We start from the raw sequence: 17,785 nt of genomic DNA, 5'->3' as shown, positions 1-17,785 counted from the left end.
GAAAAATTCGGATGAGATGCGTTCGCGGAGGAAGAATAGCACTCTCGTGCTGGTTTCGTCTATTCCTGCTGGGTGTTTGCTTCGAAAGCACACCCTGATGGCACCACTCGTTTCAAGTCACGACTGGTTACAAAAGGAGTCCCTGCAATCCACGAGACTTTTTGCATGCAGCAGGGTTACGTTGCTCTGCAATCTGTATAGCGTGGGATTCAAGCGAAGCCAGTCTGCTTCCAATTCGGCCCACCAGATTTCACCATCCTAAGCTTACTTCACTCTCCCAGTTGACAACGTATCCCAGCAGCAGTGAATTCCGCGAAACCACTTCTCAGCTCGGCATCTTGTCGAAAACTTTTCGAGCTTCCACCATACTTTCGCAGCGGGTCTACCAGGGAATTTGCCACCACCTTGTCCGAGAGAAAGCCACACTTCACAGACTCCGAAGTGGACTTCCTGGAGAGCGTCGGCCTTTCTTGTGATAATTCTTTCTGCTCGGCACAAGCCATGAGGGCAGCGACGAGCGTCTGGAACGCACATTCACGTTGCGTGAGCGAGAAGATCAAAGCCATATTCCTCTGGCCACTATCCCAGAACTGGAGACGCTGAGGAATATCGAAAACCTCACAGATCCACCGGAGTGATCGAACAAGCCGCTCTTCCCAAGTTTGTGCGAATATTCGGCCTCCATGTTGCTTAGTTTAGGGCAAAGCCGCGGTAGAAGTTTCACATGTTTGCCAGCTAGTCTTGGTTTTGTCTATGCGGTGTTTGATAGAATAGCTATTGATAGACTGGACTTTTCAAAAGCTAGAGATTGACGAGCCCACAAAAAACACATACACACACACATACGCGCACGGGTGAAAATCCCTTTGGCCGTCAATGTGGATTACGCGCGAGATGCTCCGAAACCGCGTCTTTGGGCTCGGCTCGGCTCTCTCTCATGTAAGTAAAGCGTCACTACTCGCGATGGGAATTTGACACAAAGGGCGAGGAGAGCTCAAATGTGGATTTGGATGCGTGGATTTATAGGGTGGACTCGCGAGCAGCAAAATTTCTCCACCGCAGGCTTTGCAGATCGTCTCTCTTTCTAGGGGTTGGAAAATTAGGTAGAGGATTGCGAGCTGGGAAGGTGAAAAGGAGCGAAAAGGAAAGACACACACACACACACACACACACACCCATCGCCAATCAATCAATCAATCAAGATCTAGTTCTTACTCGAACAGGCAGGGAAGCTAGAACAGGGGGCCACTCTACGAATTCCCATCTGGGCTCGCGAGATAGGATCGATTCGTTGCGACCCACGTCGCCAAATCCCTCGATCCGCCGACCCAAGTCGCACATTCCCCCAATCTCGGATGATCTGCTAGATGGGTCTCTTGCCGGTGCTCGTCTACTACGCCTCGGTCTCGCGATCGGGCGGGCGGGCGCTCGCGGAGTACAAGAACCGCTCCTCCTCGCGCGACCTCGCGCCCGTCGTCGTGGAATGCCTCGAGCAGATGCCGCCACTCCACAGCCGATTCACGCTCACCATCAAGCGCCGGATCTTCTCGTGCCTCATGGAGGGCGCCTTCACGTACTGCTGCATCGTGGACGAGGCGCTGGGCAAGAGCGACGCTTTCGCGTTCCTGGAAGCCATGCGTGACGAATTCGTCGCGTTTCTCGACTCGCGGGGCCTCCGCAGCGACGGCGAGGGACTGGAGTCCTTCGCGTCGGCCATCAACAAGGAATTCGGCGCCACCATCAAGGTTCTCACGCTGCCCCTCATTGGAGTGCCGCAGAAGGAGATCGATAGCTTGAGAGCTCAGGCCAGTCCGCGCGGCTCGTCCGTACCACCAGCGGCGCCCTCCGTACCATACCGCGCGGATGAGGGCAGCGCGATGACCGACCCGTTGTACAGCGGTAGCGAGCGGTCCGACGGCGGGCCCGAGATGGGGAGGTCGGGTAGCCGAGCTGTCCGCTCGTCACGGCACAAGAGGATGAATGGAAACCTTCACCAGCAGCAGCAGGAGGAGCCCATCCAAGTCCAGCATTTGCTAGCGAATGGTATCGGAGGTGACGACGAGGATGGTGGCGATGATCGGGGTGGCCGGATCGAGGTGGTGGTGGATCAACCGGGTAACAGCAGCTTTAATGTGACCGCTCCGGCTGGCAATGCGAGGAACAACGAGGCCGGCGACTTGTATCCCCACAGCAAGAGCTTTAGCATCCGGGAGGCCGAGAACAAATGGTGGAGGACTGTCAAGTTGGTGCTGCTGGTGGACGTAGCGGTGTGCATTCTTTTGTTTGTCATCTGGCTGGGAATTTGCCGGGGTTTCGAGTGCGTCCGGTGAGATGAGCTCTTGCTGCAAACAAAACGAGCACAGTGGAGAGAAAGAACAAAAACAAAACGAGTTTTACCTGTCAAGGGAGCGATGACGACGAACTTGTTTGTTAAGCTTGTCATCAACTCGGTGGACGGGGCGAACGGATGAACAGCAAGTCAGCTCCCATGGTGTGTAGTGTACAAAATTATTCCTTGCACAGCCGGCTGCTGGCTTTTTCCCAGAGTTTTCTTCGGTGGGTTGAGCTGGTCCGGTCTCGGGTCCAAGTTCTCTTTTTGGTTTTTCTTTTCGTAGTGTAGCACGATTCTTTTGAGGGAATTTGAGTCGGTCGATCCGGCTTGGCTGTCCGGCACGACCTGGTTGAAAGATGTCTCGTTTGAACAAGCTCTGGTCGACGTAATAACAGTAGCCAGAAGTTTAATGGAAGAGCTGGTCTGTCGTGCCGGAAAGTCTTTGTTTATTCTCTCCCTCTTTATCGACGCCTTCAAATGGCTGACCATGAGCATGTGAGGCACCATAAGTTTGCGAAAAGGATGATCATCAGACCTTAGATCAGGCGGCATAAACTCCTCGCTGTCTGATTTGTTTCGTCTGATGGTTTTATGGTGATGTATTGATAATGGATGAATGACAGGTGTGCTCCAATCGATCGCTATCATCCTCGAGCATTGCCACGACAATGCATTCACGTTGCATGACTGATATATAACTTAACCTTCTCTTACACTGATCATCTTCTGTCTGTGCAGCCTCTGCACAAAAAGCGAGCTCTCGATGAGTCGAGATGTCACGGGAATATAAAAAACAAAGAAAAGCGAAATGGTCGTACCAGCATCACAGATTGTGCACGGGTTGTGTGGATTGCTCTCTCGAAAATGATTCCACTTGTCATGCAGCAACAAAATCATTTTCCTTTTACTTTAGTGTTGAGACACAAATCAGTCAATCAATCGAAATCACGCTAGTGTGCTGTTGCAATCTATAGCCGAACGCTAGGATGGAGAAATTTGCGAGCGAGCGAGCGAAGCGAGAGAATGTCAATTGCGTGAGCTCAGTTGTCAGACAGAAGCATATAGTGGGACTAGGTGGGCCGAGAAAGCAAAGAGCGAGGGAGGCATACAACTCTCTGAAAACTTTACCAAAATGCATAGACAGTCAACCAGCCTACACTCAAGCCCGCAACCACCACTAGATCTAAAGCTTAAGAAATTCTAGATTTCACCATCCACAAATGGTAGTTTATGTGTCGTGGTGGTCCAGAACTTCCTGTAGCTCTTTCCTCCAGTGGACTAATCTGAAGCTTAGGAAGAAAAACAATACCTGAGTTAAGGCAGTAGCTTCCATTTTCCCAGATGTGTCCAAGAACCAGCCAGACGCAAACAGCTTGCCAACCAGCCTGTGCAACAAACACCCTTATTAAAATCGCAAAGGGAGAGTGAAGACACCAGGATAAAAAAAAAGACGAAGCTTTACCAAGTTGCACTTTGTTTTGTGATCTGCCAGCGGGATTAGTGCGGCAGTGCTGCATTGAAAAAAGGAGTCCTAACCAAAACGCTTTGAACTGTTCAAAAACTTCAAAGCTTACCAAACGAATCTGTCCAGCTTTTGTAGTATGTAGTGCTCACCACTGCACGATCGATCGTCGTTGATGGGAGCGATGCCTCCTCGGATTCGCTTTCGATCGGCTGGCTTCACTGTTTTGATTCTAAACAAAGACGTGTGCGTAACAAGCGAGGAGGGACCCCCCTTCCGAAAAGAAAACAGCAACACCCTGGAAAGCACCGCATGCTTCCTATGGCAAAAATCTCGCTTCTCCCTCAGCGAAGAAAAGAAGAAAAACTCGTGAAAGTTTCTCGCTTTCCTACCATCCACCAACAAAAGAAAAAAACGTATATGAGAAGTCGGATCGAGAAGAACTAGTTAGCGTAGACAAATGGTGCGCTTACCGCGACAAGAGTGGAAGTTAAGACGTAGCTCCAGCTGTGGGCCTCCTCTCCTTGATCACCAGGAATCGTGGCAACAATGCTAAGTGTAGTGAGTTCGAAGTAGCTCGAAAGAAATGGCCTACCTCCTCGTCTCGCGTCCTCCATAAAAGAAGAGGACAACACAAAACTCGAGCTCTTTGACATCTCACCAGCAAGAGCAGCACCAGCAGTGCCTTCGAATTTAAGTTCTTGCTCTCGCAGTCACAGTCTGGTAGCTAGCGCGTACATTTTCAGATACTTTTCCATCGCATCATCATGCCTGGAAGAAAACACCACAACAAAAACAATCGCATAAGCTCAGAGAGCTTTGCAGAGCGTTAGAACCGCGTTAGTCGAGGAGAGTAAAAGCAAATCCAGAGAGAGCAACTAAAACGCAATGAGATTATTCACAAACCACTGGCCACTGAGAGAGAGAGTTTTTTTTTCTCCAAGAAAGGGGGAGTAGCAAGCAACGCTCTCTCCTCTTGGCAAACTTTTTACAACTTGAGCCTCGAAAAAATACAGGATACCGAGAGCAGGAATCCAGTCTTATTTTGTGGCATACCCCCAGCGTTTCTCCTGTCTATCCATGAAGATAGATAGCATCTTCTACACACGCGTCCTGCTGCTGCTGCTTGAGTTCCTGAGAATGCTACCAAAGGAACTCTTCCGCTTATGCCAGAGTGATGTCTGTCCACTGTCCATCCTTTTTTTTTTTTTTTTTTTTTTCCCAGAGTGCCGATCCACCATCTTTCTCCAGATCTTTCCCTGCTTCTTTTTATGTTTTCCTGGTTCTTTTTCTTCTTCTCCTGCTGCAAATCCCGGGGAAGAATCGCTGAGGAGTAACTCCTGCCTGCTCTTCTACAGCCCTCTAAAAAAATATGAAGCGGCCTAGCGCTTGTGCACCTGTAATTACATTTGCGATGAACCATCACTTGAGTAGTGAGAAGAGGAGCCTGCGGACTTCAAAGGAGTGATCACCACCATCTGTGTCTTCGCAGCGTCGGTCGATCGGAAGAATTGCAAGATCATTGTAAACTGCAACTGCAACCTTGAGAAGAGCAAAATCCAACCCCGGTTCCAACTCTGCTGGACGAGCTCGAGAACTCCAGATTCCAAAACGAAGTGACCTTGATGATGTTGCTCACTCCCCCCGCTCAAGGATGACACGTACTACCAACCAATGCATTTAATTGGAGATTCTCCACTAAAATTTGCGGACCAGTTGCTGTTGTGTCCTGCAAAGAAGCCCAGCGAAGTGATTAAAGTTGAAATGCTGCATTGTCAAAAAGAGCTAACCACCAACTTACCTTACCCCAGGTCCCCTGACTAAAAATGTAGCAACTGGCGAATGCTTTGCGTGATGCCAAATCCTGCAGCCACCAGACCGAAAATAAAATCAAAACTCCACATCGAAAGTTCACAGGAAAGCTTTTAGAACTTACCGCTTTGTTTTGATCTCGTCTCAAACAGCCCTCTCCCACGCTTGCTCTTCGGGCTGCCAGCACCGCGTACAACCTCCTTGGGATCCTTGGTCTCTGCTGGTGGTATCGTCAGAACTTTGCTGATGCCTTGTATGGAGATGTGGCCATCTGTGAAGATATCGTGATCGTAAAGTAGCGCGCCACTTTCCCCCTCACCAAACTGGACAGTTCCATCTGTTTCCTTGGCGTGGATCGTATGCGGCTGCCATAGCGTGAGGAACTTCACCTTCTCAAACCTTCTCACCGCGTTGTAGAGACTCTCCTCGGTCTGGTACTCCGTGAGGACATGGTACATGAGAATCGCCTCCAATCCCCCGGGGGCGTTGAGCTGCTCGGTGGTGAGATGGTCCATGGCATGATCGTTGGGTGCCAGGAGCGTCAATCTGTGCCCCTCGTTCACCAGCTTGGCCATGTCCCAGGCGAACGATGTCAAATTCACCAGCAGCTCCGCCATCTCGTTGTAACCCCCAAAATTCGCCAATGTCGATACGAAGTCGTCCACGTCTTCCCAAGTGTAGACCCGGTGCTTGCCGGAAGATGGTCCCGGGGCTGGGGCCGGGGCGACCTCGGGGGCGTAAGCAAACTCGAGTGGTAGTGGCGACTCGGCGGCCTCGAGGAAATCCTGGAACTCCTTGCTCATCTCCGCCAGACTCGCCCCCAGTGGATCAAACTCTGGCGATGCCTGTGGCAGTAGTGCATTCGCGCTGCTGCCCAGCTTCTTCACCGAGAACGCCTCCTGGACCGATCTGGGCACCAGCAATCCATTCACCCCGTGGACGACTCCATCCTTCTTGTTGATATCATTGGGGCTGGTCACCTCGGATAGCTCCACCCGGTTGATCCCGCGGTGGGAATGGATGCGCACGGTCTCCGTGGAGAGCGTTCTCACCGTCCGGTTGCTCCAATCTTCCGACATTATCTTCCCGGGGACGATGTGGTGCTTGAGAACCTGGCGCAAGTGCTTGATGTTCCCTGGCTCGAGGAGGAAATGCTTGAATTCGCTGTCCACCTGTTGCTCCATGTAAGCGTTCCTGGGAGCGAAGATTGTGATGCTGCCCTTCCCTACGACTTTCTCCAGCGGCTCCAGCATCCCTGCGTGCCCCATGAGCTCCATGAGCTCCGTGTACTGGGATTCCATGAGCGCCGCCAGGACGGAGCTGGAGCTGGAACCCTTGGACGAGATTTTGGGCAAAGAATCCCCGGAGGAGGAGGAATGTGGAATGGAGGACGAGATTACCGTGCTAGGACCTGCTCGCGGACGATTCAACGGCGATCTTGGGCCTAGATCTGGGCTGGCCTGCTTCTTGTGCGTATTCCGCGACGAAATCTCGCGATCGTGCACGGCGCGCGATGGGATTGCTGGCGCCGCGCGCAATGCTGGAGTCGTGATCATCCACAGAAGCAAGAACAATCGCCAATCCATGGCTGAGTACTGCCGATCTATCGAAATCTATGCGTGAGGTGCTCCACCTTGCCCTGCCTTGCTCGTCGATGGCGCGCCTATACTACCTCTATACTTGACGTCTCTAGCTCCGTCTCATTAACAGTTGCCGTCTGTCCGATCTGCCACGTGGGCCCATCGCAGCCGTTGCCGGCCGTGAAGGTTCGATTCCGGCTGGTGCGGGGGACCTTTCGTTTCAAGCCAAGGGTCAAGATCGATGCATCTGCTCTGGTGGCCAAATCATAGCCGTCAAACCCACGCACACGCTTTCGTCCAGCTGGCCGCTTACTCCCATCCGACGGACTAGATCCTGCCAGCCTGGACGGCTGTTAATATCGTTAAGTAAGAAATGTAAAAATTGTGGCGCGTAAGCAACTCTTTCTGTTTCGCGGCAAAAACACCAAAAAATTTCATCCCCACGCGGTAAAAATCTCGTCCCCAACTTGCTCCAAAATTTTCACCTTGCGGCTCTTACAGTCCACATGAATCCTCTGCAACGCTTCGTGCCAGGACCGGATTCAAGAAAAAAAACACATTTACTCCACACCGGTTTGTAAAAAGTGGCGTGGCGTCCGCCAGCGAACAATTGCCTCTCCACCAACCATGCAGTCGGACAGCATTCCATAAATTTTACCAGAATCCTATGGTTGGGTAAAACTCAAGGCATCAAGCGGCGAATATTCTGATTTAAATGGTTGAATCTCCGTCCAGGCTGTGCAGCACAGCACTGCGCCCACTTTAATCCAGGAAATTCTTTTTGGGAGCATCTAAAGCGTGGAAAGCTGGATCGACGGCCCGGATTGCCCGATGCGGGAGTGTCGGTGGAAGAGTTTGTCGAGAAGACCATCGCCAAACAGTTGAACTGCGTCTAGCTTTGCCGTACAATGTGCTCGTAAAAGAAAAGAGTGACGGTGCCAGTCCAACCAGGGAAGATTCGAAGGATCTAGCAATGGGGGAATATTCATCTCGTACAAGAGAATGTGAGTGCATATTCTTGTCGTACAAGGGACCACGTCCGCCACCTTTTAAGGCCACGTTGTAAACTCGAAAACTTTGGCGACGATCTCGAGTCCTGTGGGGATTTGCGACACAAAGAGGAGGAGATTTGCAACGTTGAGGGCGATGTGAAGATTTCTGGCGGTATCGTTGCCCTTTTGCATCGCCGGGACGAGCGAGGCGGCGAGAGCCCACAGCACAGTGATCGCTGCGAAGAGAAAACGAGGAAGGAAAATCCATCAATCAAATGGCAGTGTGCTTAGACGAGAGAAGCTTACCAGCGCCGCTAAACAAATGAGGCCCCGGGAAGAGCTTCCCAGTGCGAAACCACGTATTGACGCAGCCACCCACGGCTTCGGTCACTCCAAATCCCAGGAGGATGGATCCAGCGTTGAAATGCCTGTCGCGAAATCCACCCTTGACGAGTTCTTTCCTTACCTGGAATTGGAAAGCAACAACAAGAAACCAACCAAGTCAGAAAGAAAAAAAGCGACAACCATAGAAATCCAAGGCTTGATGTCACTGTTACGTACCTCGGTGAGTTTCTCGATCTTTCGCTCGATCTCCGAGGGCGGAGAGTTCTCCTCTCGAGGTTTGACTTGCTTCTTGAGCTCCGTGACCTCCGCTTGGATGGTTCTCACTTGTCTCCATTGCCATCCCAAGTAGCCGGCCCAGATCGTGTAGGCAAACAATCCTCCCATGACGATCGGGTGAAGCAGAGCGAAAGAGCGTCCTTCCAGGATGCCAAATTGTCCATCCACAGCCAAAGCAGCCTAGGAAGCAAAAAAGTTCTCGAAGTTAGAACGAACCAAGAACAAAGATGGAAGACTAATCTCTCGAGAACTTCCAAGGAATTCTTACCTCTGGAAGGAAGAGCACGGGAGCAGCGGTCGCGGCCGACGAGACGATCGACCACCAGCATCGTCCATTTGAGAACAAATCCTTGTTGTGTTCTTGGCGTTCTTGGCGATCGGCACGATCAATCCCCTGCCCCACATTCCCGCTGCCGCCATACCTGCATTGAATCCCCCGCCGTGGACATCGCCCCAGCCCGCGAGGAGGAAGCACCAAGAGTAGCGAGCCGCCGCTCAACACCGCCATAGCTGCGATGATCCTCCCCTCCGCTCCACTCGTTGCCCAAATCGCTCCGGATTAGCTTAGCGCCGTGCTTAGCCGTGAGAGATTCCATGTGGCGGGCACGCGCCTCGCGGCGATGGATCGCGCCACGGATCGAAGAACCCTAAAATCCGACCAATAGTATAGACAATAGGAAAAATTTACACGAGAGATTTCGCGGTTGATCGAAGATCTTTCACTGCAATCGCCGGATCCACTGCGAGGTCGACGACAGCGACAATTCGTGGAGCTCGTTGAGAATCCAGTCCTCGCCAGTGTGCCCGCCAAGAACCACCGCTCTCGTCCCTCCGACGAAGCAGGTGCTATGCCCCCACGCAAACTTTGGCTTCTGTCCTGGAACGTTGAGCATCCTCCAGGTCGGCTTCTCCTCGCTGGGATCCAGCAGATAGATCTGCGACGCCGAGTGGAGCCCCGCGATGGATCCACCAAAGATGAGGATCCTGCCACCGGGAAGAGTCACTGCGACGTGATCCAGCCGCGGCGGCGGCGTGGTTCCTCCGATGTTTGCTCCACCTGGTAGAGTGCTCCCTGTCACGTACTTCCAAGTCGGCTCCTCCTCTCCCAGATCGATCGTGAAAGCGTCGCTGGAGCGGAACCTCAGAGGCCCGCTCTTGGCCAGACCACCGAAGAGAAGGATCTTCCGACCACCGTAGGCACTGAGAGAGTGTCCGAGCCGCGATGGTGGCGTCCAAGCCACCGGGATCTCCCTCCACATCGGCTTCTCTTTCGAGATGTCGAGCATGTAAGTGTCGCTGAGCAGCACCCCCGAGTCGGCACATCCGCCATACACGACCAGCTGCGTGCCATCCAGCGTACACGAGCTGTGCCACGAACGAGGAACCGGGGGCCCGACTCCGGCTACTTCTCTCCAGCTCGGCTGCTTGGCGTCCAAGTCGAGCACGAACACATCATTGAGCAGTCCCTGCCTGCCGCATCCGCCGAAGACCACCAGCCAGGATCCATTGAGGCACGAGAGAGTGTGTCCCCATCTCCCCGGAGGAGCCGAGCCAACGTCGACGTGCCGCCACTCGGGACAAGCAGCGCTCAAGTCGAGCACGAAGGTGTCGTTCATCGGCTGCATGTTGACGCCTTCGCCTCCGAACAGCACCACCTTGTTCCCGACCGCGCAAGCGCTGAAGTTACACCGCGATGGCTCCACCGCGCCGCCAACTTTGAGCTTCCTCCACGCTGCGGCTTCCAGCGTCGTCAGCTCCCTGGCCAGCATTCCCCAGTCTATGCTTCTTGGATTGTGGACTCGCTCGAGCACCGCGGTTGTTTCTAGTCCCCAGGCGTTGCGGCAAACCAGCCTCCACAAGTCCGTGTTCTTGGTCATCTCGTTGAATCGCCGGCACACCAGAGCGACCGAGGAGACGTCCCTTGGAGTGAGCTGCGCGAGGATTTTCTGTACCAGGACCTCGTCGCTGAGTCTCAAGATCCCACACCTGTCTTTGGAAGACTGTCCCGGGCCGACTGGCGACGAGGCGTACGAGTAGCCATCGTCGAGCAAATGCCTTCTTACGAGCCAATGTTGCGAGGACTGGTTTCTCCAGAGAGGTGGCGGAAGCGGGCCGAGGTCGAGCTTTACTTCCGAGAAGGATTGTATCCCGATGATGTGAGTGATCCTTCCATCTTCCCCACGTATCGGTTTGAGGCAGAGCTTGTTCATCAGCGGGGTTCCATCTTTCCGGAAGTTGAGAAGCTCCCCCCAGAATTCGATGCCTTCTCTCATGCATCGCCTTATCTCGGTCACAGTCGCGGAGTCGACGAGAGGATGCCTTCTTTGCGCGAAAGGACCTCTAAACTGGAGAAACCGGCTGCCAAGAGTCCAAAACGTTTTCTTTCGAGCACGAGACGAAGAAAAATCGAGAAAAGCTTACCAGTTTCTTCCAAGAACTTCCTCGGCTTTGTAACCAGTGATAAACTCGAAAATGTTGTTCACGTAGATTATCGGGAAATCGACATCCAGCGCATCCGTGACAACCACACTGCAAGGCCCGAGCATTTCCAGGCGCTGGAACACCGACGCGTCGAATCCAAAGAACGATAGATTTGGAGCCGTGGTGTTGTGTGCCTCGAATTGGAATCCAGCATCGGCGTCGCCATAGCTCCCCAAGCTGCTGCTATTGTCGCTGTCTAATTCCACATCCACATCCATCGGCTTACCTCACAGGCCTAGACCCGCGCCGGGACGAGATCGCGATCGCGATGCGCCATAGCCCGGAAGCTCCCGGCCATAAACCCTAGCCTGGGAAACTCACACCACACCACACTTCACTGGCTACAGTGGAGGAGCGAGATATTTTTTTGGCGCCAAGTACGAACCGTGTCGCAATCTCAGCCGTCCGATTTTAAAAAATTTGCGAAAAAGAGAAAAGGGGAGAGAGAAAAGTCTAAAAGGTGAAAGCAAACGAGCAACAAAATCTACACTATTTGCGAAAAAAAGGAAAATCCATGTAAAAGGTAAAAGGAAGGAGCAACAAAATTTACAGTGTTTTCAGTGAACCATATAACTATGGATTCTAGTTGTTACCATTCTTACCGCCGGCATGACCATGGTGACCACCGCCACCGCCACCGCCGCCTCCTCCCCAGCCACCGCCACCACCGCCACGGCCGCCGCCGTGGCCGCCCCATCCGCCACCACCACGGCCGCCACCCCACCCTCCGCCACCACCGTGACCACCCCATCCACCACCGCCGCCACATCCGTGATGTCCACACCCGCCGCCACCCCACTGCGTGGTGGTCTTGCCACCATGCTCGTCCCGCGCCTCCTCGCGAGTAGCGGTGGTGGCGCTACTAGCGCTCTTGGAGTTGGAGCTCTCCTCTTTGACGAGCGTGGAGATGGAGGAGCTAACGAGCAAGACTAGAAGAAGGAAGGCTAGCCCCATTCGCGCGAAGGAGAAGGAAGCCATGGCTGGTGCTAGAGAGAAGAGTGTGGAGCGTCTCGGGGTTTTAAAGGGCCCTGGAACTTTCCAGCGAGGGGTGATGGTCGATTTCCATCTCGGGAAAAGGTTTGGTCAACTATGGTCAATTAAGTCAACTCTCGCCACGTAGCCTGGTGGGCATCTCTGTCTTGTCTCTAAATAAGAGCTTCGGCCGTTGGATCTAAGTTAAGCGTCTTCAAATCCAAGTCATGGAGTTGTGGTTTTGTGCACGATCACCACCACCATTGTACCACGGAACTCTCTATTTGGAAGAAAGGCTCGATTTTCGTCAAGTTTCCATGAGAATATATAAAGATCCTCGCATTCCTTTGCCTCAAACCCATCGTTCACCCATCCATCTGTCTTCTCTTCGTAGCAATGGCTTCTCGTCGTTGGGATCACTCCATAAGTTTGGCGCTCTTTGGAATCCTCTTGATCACTAGTTCGACTCCCACACTTGCTCGAGTGCTCAAGGAAAAGGAAGATGGTGACAAGCTTAATCCCTCTGATCACTATCACCATGGAGGCTGGGGTTACCACGGTCACGACACGACTACTAGTGTTGGTAATGTGGATCATGGTGATGATAGTACAACTGGCTGGCATGATCACGGGTGTCACCATGGGTGATGATACTAGGATCAAGGTAACGATACTACAACTGGCTGGCATGGCCATGGTGGTCACGGGGTCACCAGTCACGATTCTACTACTGGGCAACGTAGATGGCTGGCATGGCCACAGTGGTGGTCACGATTGATCACGACTTTACCACTGGCACTGTAGATGGCATGGTCATGGATGTCATGGTCAACGGTGTTACAACTGGTACCGTGGATGGCTGGCATGGTCACGGTGGCCATGGATGTCATGGTCACAATCGTGCTACTGCCAACGTGGCTACCACTGGTACCATAGATGGCTCCCAATGTTCACGATTGTGCTACTGCCAACGTTGGTACTGGCATGGTCACGGTGGCCATGGATGTCGATTGTAACGTAGACGGCTGGCATGGCTACGGTCACGATTCTACTACTGGCAATGTAGACGGCTGGCACGGTCATGAAGGTCACATGGTCACGATACCACTGCTGGGTACCACGGGGGCCACCATGGTACCGGTAACAGTAACTAGAAGCTCTAGCTTGTTGTGCATAGAGCTAATCCAAATGAATAAATGAGAAATTCGTTAGCGTGTTTGCCTTTTGAGATTTTCCTGGGTCAGGTTCTCTTCTTCGCCGTGATCTTACTCTTGCGATTCAAAGCACGGGAAGCCGGCTGGGAGCTCAAGCCGCGGTTCCTTGCACAGGCGTTGCGTGGTCAAGGCAAGCGAGAAGCCAAGCGCTCGAGCAACCGGCACAGCGACTGCGTTTCCAACTTGGATGTACCTGTGGTCGAAGAGAGTGATACTGATCCCGCAAGAGAAAATCACACTTACCTCTCCTTTACACTTCCTGTGAGCTTATACCAGTCGGGAAAGCCTTGCAGGCGAGCGTTCTCCCGGACTGTTAGCACTCTATCCTGCGTCGGGTGCAACATTCTCTGGAAAAGCACGCGCATTTCGATTGAGGAGACTAAACTTTTTATAAAGCTCACATGGTTGTGCGGCTCAGCTCGTGTGATTACTGTCGGTACAGTCTCGTCCCACCACATCCTCGCAAATGGCCTAGAGTTTTCAAAATATTGGTATGGTTTCAAACACACTGCAAGACTTACTTGAGTGATCTCCCTTTAATGAAAGAGATCGCATAGTCCGGTATCTAGGAAAGGAAACGAGAGGTGAGAGCAAATATCAGACTTAAAATTACCAGTGGTTTTCCAGACGGCAAATACTCTCTTTCCACCGTCAAATCCAGCGTTACTGAATTGTCGTCCTTAATTTTCAGTCCACCTAAATCTCGAAAATTGGCTCCCTGAACAGCGCATTTGTCTAGCAAGTAGCAATTGAAATTACGAATCAATTACCTTCCGTTTTGGTATTCTACAAGCTCGTTGGTAATCGTCGTCATTTAGTCGTAATGGCCGGTGATCATGCACCGTTGAATTCATCGCCCGGGGTCCCCGACCGTAAAATACTGCAAAATCTCGAAGTAGCAAACGTTTGTTGCAAGTTTCAGAAATAGAGCCTCACCATCTCTGGCGCTTCTAATACGTTTTTGGAATTCGGTTTTCGGCCCGTCTCTATAGGGGATCTCGTCCCTTGTCTCACAATTTTTCACCTGGAGCAAGAAAGACTTTCAGAAAACGTAGAAGTTTTTGACAAAGACTTACAGGAGGCAGATCAGATATGGAATCTCCTAGAAACAGTGCTTTCTCAAGTTGCCGCTCGCCAATGTGCTTTACAACGTTCCGCTGCACAACCACGTCACATTAGTAAAAAAGGTGTTTCAACAACAAGCCAAGGCCCCTTACTGAAAATTGGTTGGGAACATTTCCTTTGTAAATTGCATCGTGCGTTGGAAGAGGAAATGCTGGTAGCATCTGTGAAAAGACGTTATCAACCCGCAAAACTAGATAAAGTAAAGCATACTTCCGACGGAGCCGCGCCCCAGAGAAACACACGCATCCTAAACTGTGGTAGTCCATACGACCCAGCAGCCATCATACCAAGTTTTGCCTGGAGAATCAAAGAATTAACAAGCCCCACAAGAAAACAAAGGAAAACGAACCTGGTAACGCATATCCACTAGGCGGAACATGGCATACCTGCCAAGAAGGCCTTGCTGAAATTTCAATATATCGACAACGTTCTCCATCAAAACGAACTTCGGCCTCAAGAAACCTACGATGTCCATGAAAATAACCATCTGACGATTACGAGGGCAAGTAAGAGGAGCCTCAGTGTTTCGAAAACGATTGTATCCACTGGCCCCTTGGCAAGGAGGGCCTCCGCACACCATGTCAACGTCTCCCTGGTCGTGACAAAACCTTACAAACTGCAAGCGATAAAATATCCACTTTACCGGCAAAGGCAAGATACGACGTCTCCTTCCTTCCAGTACAAAGTCACGAATACGTTCTTGGCAGGAGCTGCAAGAAGCGGCCTATGATAGTGCGCCACCGAAAAAACATACTACTTACTCAAGGTGATCTACAGGTTCCCAGGTATCGTGATCACTAGTATAGCCTTTCCAGCGTACCTGCATGACGAAGTGTTCGTTACATCCGACAGAAAACCTTTGCCCACCTTGAACTCAAGTCGTCTTTTGATTGGCTTCTCAGGCATTTTGGACGAGGTGTCTGGCTTTTTTGGCTTCTGAATCCCTGCCATGCGAATATCAACTACCTGCTGAACTTCGTATTCATCAGCGGCATATTCATCTGCGCCAAGCGTGGTGCTATCAGGGCTACTCGCGTTTGAATTGTCATCCGCTACATGCCCTTCGTATTTCGTACAGAGCTTTTGCCACTCTTTCAGTAAAAGGAGAAAACATTCGGCGTCCTCGTTGCGGACCTATACAAGGAAGAAAACTGAGTGAAGTAATTACCTTCATTTTCAGTAAAATGCACCTCGGTTTCTGGATGATTATACTTCATGCTGTTGCATGCGTGTTCATTGTAATCTACGGCCCATTTCTACATGCACAAACAGATATTACCAGAAGTCGCGATACAATCCACTAGACTTACAGTTACAAGCTTGACACCTCCCAATGCCGCTCCCATAGACAGCCCCGTTGACATGGCCCCACAACCGCAGTACAAATCCAGCAATATCAATTCCGGCTTGATAGTATCGCTGCATCTAGTTACAGCAGTCTGAAAACTGGAACTCGCTTCTTCAAGAGCATCGCTATCTGAGGTTGCCAGTTTACGTAGACAAAACAAAAACATTACCTGAGGGCACCTTGTAAAACGTCGAGAAGTCACCAGTATAACCCATGTCAAAATAGTAATCGCAATTTTGTTTGATCTTTTTTTTCGAAAATGCATCCTGTAAAAGCTTCAATTAGCAGCGGTCAAGCATCTCGTAAAGGCTTACCATAACCGGCGCGTATGACACTTTTACTTTTTTAATGATACACTCTATCATGTTGTCATCCTCATCGTCTGACAGAAACACCCTTTTATTGTCAAGGTGAACATCGTCGAGATCTCCTATGGCCTGCAGAGAACATTTACAATCCGGGTATACGCAGAGACGTAAACATACCGTATCAGAAAATCGGAAAAACCATTGAACCCGAAACCAGTTTTCCTGGTTAGCTGTTTTGAAAAACTCAAGGACCTTCCCAAGGTACTCCGTGTCGTCACCCTGTAACTGGTTGATTACAAAGAAGCTGCAAATGAAAGACTGTACCTCTAAAGCAACGCAATCGCCAACTTTGTAATGCTTCCCGTCGACCACAGCTTCCTCGTAATGTTCCACGCATTTTTGAGAGCCGGCTCCTGCACTCTGCTGCGTCTAGCAGGTCAGACAAAGATGCAACCACTTTAAAAGCCTTTACCTTGTCATACCGATTAGGCCACTGCCTCTTAGCTCGAGCAGCAGGAATTGGCTTGCCAACAAAGTGGGCCTTGACAGCGAGCTTATGACCCTTTCTGGGACACGCAACGAGAGCCGCGGAAGGAGAGTCCTCCTCGTCATCGTCGTCGGACTCCACAAGGATAGGTTCTTGAGCAAAGTCGTCATCGTCCGGTGAAGGAGGTGATGGAAGTGGTTGCTTCTTTGGGCCGAAACTCTTCCTGGGCTTGGGCTTGGGCTTGGGGTTTGGTCCAGGATCCTTGCGTTGGACAGACTTTCCAGCCTTCTTGTCAACCTTCTTTCCAATATCTTCTTCACGCACCACTGCCGAAGGACTCAATTGATCCTCTTCCGACGAATCCAAAACCACAATGCAGTCACCACTGGGACGTTGTGGACATGGGTCTTCCTTCGCAGCAACATCTTCTTCCTTCACGGTGCCAGAAGAAGTGGCACTTGCTCGTCGACGCCCAGATTTTTTTCTAGACCTCCCACTACCTGTGCCAACCTTGGCCATAGAGGCTGGAGTTTCTTCCCTCGACCCCATGCCTTCTGGGGATGGATCCCGGAGCTCGTTTTGTATGTCTTTCATGGCTCTTCGATTCACATCCTCCAGAGAGATTCGTTTAAGCTTCCTGGGCTTGGATGGCTGTTGGGGCCTCTCGGGTGACACAGTAGCAGCGGAAGCGGTGACGGCCGGGGTAGCAAGTTTCCTCTTCCTGGATTTAACCCGCGTTGCGACGCTCCGCTGCTCGGCTGGAGGAGAGAAGACTTTCCCGCTAGCGTCGTCGTCGTCATCGGAGGAGCTGAGCACGATGGCGTCCACGAAATCGTCATTGTCGCTGGGAATGATACTAGCAGCAGCAGTCATCGCCGCTGCCTGCAAACCCTACCTCCAAGCGCCACAGCCTCCGGCCGGTAGAAAGAAAACTTTCTCCAGCTACCAAGCACAAGGATCCATCGCCGCGGGAGCTCCCCTCTCTTCCGCCCGCGCTGGAGCCCTAGCCTAGCGCGCGCCACTGCTCCTCCCGCCCATCGCTAAGATTTCG

General features: G+C 51.7%; 5 protein-coding genes across 5 annotated transcripts; 1 reads left to right on the top strand and 4 right to left on the bottom strand.

Annotated features, from left to right (window-relative positions):
• Nucleotides 1-763: 763 nt before the first annotated feature.
• Nucleotides 764-2,779, top strand: LOC9658001 (phytolongin Phyl1.2). Its single transcript, XM_024679362.1, has one exon. The coding sequence runs from the start codon at nt 1,368-1,370 to the stop codon at nt 2,328-2,330; it is 963 nt and encodes a 320-aa protein (XP_024535130.1). The 5' UTR covers nt 764-1,367; the 3' UTR covers nt 2,331-2,779.
• Nucleotides 2,780-4,662: 1,883 nt separating this feature from the next.
• On the bottom strand, nt 4,663-7,291 carry LOC9658000 (fasciclin-like arabinogalactan protein 17). Its single transcript, XM_002974292.2, has 3 exons — nt 5,731-7,291; nt 5,596-5,658; nt 4,663-5,523 (listed from the first exon to the last, which is right to left on the bottom strand). Exons 1-2 carry the CDS (start codon nt 7,190-7,192, stop codon nt 5,615-5,617), a joined length of 1,506 nt encoding a protein of 501 aa, XP_002974338.2. The 5' UTR covers nt 7,193-7,291; the 3' UTR covers nt 4,663-5,523; nt 5,596-5,614.
• A 581-nt stretch (nt 7,292-7,872) lies between these two features.
• Nucleotides 7,873-9,403, bottom strand: LOC9657743. Its single transcript, XM_002974291.2, has 4 exons — nt 9,068-9,403; nt 8,740-8,979; nt 8,485-8,644; nt 7,873-8,414 (listed from the first exon to the last, which is right to left on the bottom strand). Exons 1-4 carry the CDS (start codon nt 9,305-9,307, stop codon nt 8,236-8,238), a joined length of 819 nt encoding a protein of 272 aa, XP_002974337.2. The 5' UTR covers nt 9,308-9,403; the 3' UTR covers nt 7,873-8,235.
• A 38-nt stretch (nt 9,404-9,441) lies between these two features.
• Nucleotides 9,442-11,594, bottom strand: LOC9657742 (adagio protein 1). The gene is made up of 2 exons (XM_002974290.2): nt 11,221-11,594; nt 9,442-11,157 (listed from the first exon to the last, which is right to left on the bottom strand). The coding sequence occupies exons 1-2, from the start codon at nt 11,496-11,498 to the stop codon at nt 9,519-9,521; spliced, it is 1,917 nt and encodes a 638-aa protein (XP_002974336.2). The 5' UTR covers nt 11,499-11,594; the 3' UTR covers nt 9,442-9,518.
• A 1,729-nt stretch (nt 11,595-13,323) lies between these two features.
• LOC9636428 (DNA (cytosine-5)-methyltransferase 3) lies at nt 13,324-17,779 on the bottom strand. Its single transcript, XM_024679360.1, has 21 exons — nt 16,720-17,779; nt 16,572-16,670; nt 16,425-16,526; nt 16,254-16,376; nt 16,109-16,205; nt 15,902-16,050; nt 15,782-15,847; nt 15,459-15,725; nt 15,353-15,411; nt 15,235-15,301; nt 14,941-15,183; nt 14,802-14,888; nt 14,684-14,752; nt 14,543-14,623; nt 14,403-14,490; nt 14,237-14,346; nt 14,080-14,184; nt 13,988-14,031; nt 13,868-13,937; nt 13,710-13,813; nt 13,324-13,659 (listed from the first exon to the last, which is right to left on the bottom strand). Exons 1-21 carry the CDS (start codon nt 17,605-17,607, stop codon nt 13,518-13,520), a joined length of 3,060 nt encoding a protein of 1,019 aa, XP_024535128.1. The 5' UTR covers nt 17,608-17,779; the 3' UTR covers nt 13,324-13,517.
• Nucleotides 17,780-17,785: the final 6 nt, after the last annotated feature.

The sequence above is a fragment of the Selaginella moellendorffii genome, unplaced genomic scaffold (genome assembly GCF_000143415.4).
Source record: "Selaginella moellendorffii unplaced genomic scaffold, v1.0 SELMOscaffold_24, whole genome shotgun sequence".
Taxonomy (NCBI): Eukaryota; Viridiplantae; Streptophyta; class Lycopodiopsida; order Selaginellales; family Selaginellaceae; genus Selaginella; species Selaginella moellendorffii.
The sequence above is the reverse complement of the archived record's forward strand: the minus strand, read 5'-3'. Positions and strand labels throughout refer to the sequence as shown.

What these genes read in the sequence shown, in the direction of transcription:
- LOC9658001 (XM_024679362.1), top strand. Translation starts at nt 1,368, where the DNA reads ATGGGTCTCTTGCCGGTGCTCGTCTACTACGCCTCGGTCTCGCGATCG.
- LOC9658000 (XM_002974292.2), bottom strand. Translation starts at nt 7,192, where the DNA reads ATGGATTGGCGATTGTTCTTGCTTCTGTGGATGATCACGACTCCAGCA. An exon ending in GACGAGATCAAAACAAAGCG is followed by an intron (nt 5,659 to 5,730) that starts GTAAGTTCTAAA and finishes TGGTGGCTGCAG; the next exon opens with GATTTGGCATCACGCAAAGC.
- LOC9657743 (XM_002974291.2), bottom strand. Translation starts at nt 9,307, where the DNA reads ATGGCGGTGTTGAGCGGCGGCTCGCTACTCTTGGTGCTTCCTCCTCGC. An exon ending in CCGTGCTCTTCCTTCCAGAG is followed by an intron (nt 8,980 to 9,067) that starts GTAAGAATTCCT and finishes TTTGCTTCCTAG; the next exon opens with GCTGCTTTGGCTGTGGATGG. An exon ending in TCATTTGTTTAGCGGCGCTG is followed by an intron (nt 8,415 to 8,484) that starts GTAAGCTTCTCT and finishes TTCTCTTCGCAG; the next exon opens with CGATCACTGTGCTGTGGGCT.
- LOC9657742 (XM_002974290.2), bottom strand. Translation starts at nt 11,498, where the DNA reads ATGGATGTGGATGTGGAATTAGACAGCGACAATAGCAGCAGCTTGGGG. An exon ending in GAAGTTCTTGGAAGAAACTG is followed by an intron (nt 11,158 to 11,220) that starts GTAAGCTTTTCT and finishes GACTCTTGGCAG; the next exon opens with CCGGTTTCTCCAGTTTAGAG.
- LOC9636428 (XM_024679360.1), bottom strand. Translation starts at nt 17,607, where the DNA reads ATGACTGCTGCTGCTAGTATCATTCCCAGCGACAATGACGATTTCGTG. An exon ending in GGGGCGCGGCTCCGTCGGAA is followed by an intron (nt 14,753 to 14,801) that starts GTATGCTTTACT and finishes GTCTTTTCACAG; the next exon opens with ATGCTACCAGCATTTCCTCT. An exon ending in CCATATCTGATCTGCCTCCT is followed by an intron (nt 14,491 to 14,542) that starts GTAAGTCTTTGT and finishes TTCTTGCTCCAG; the next exon opens with GTGAAAAATTGTGAGACAAG.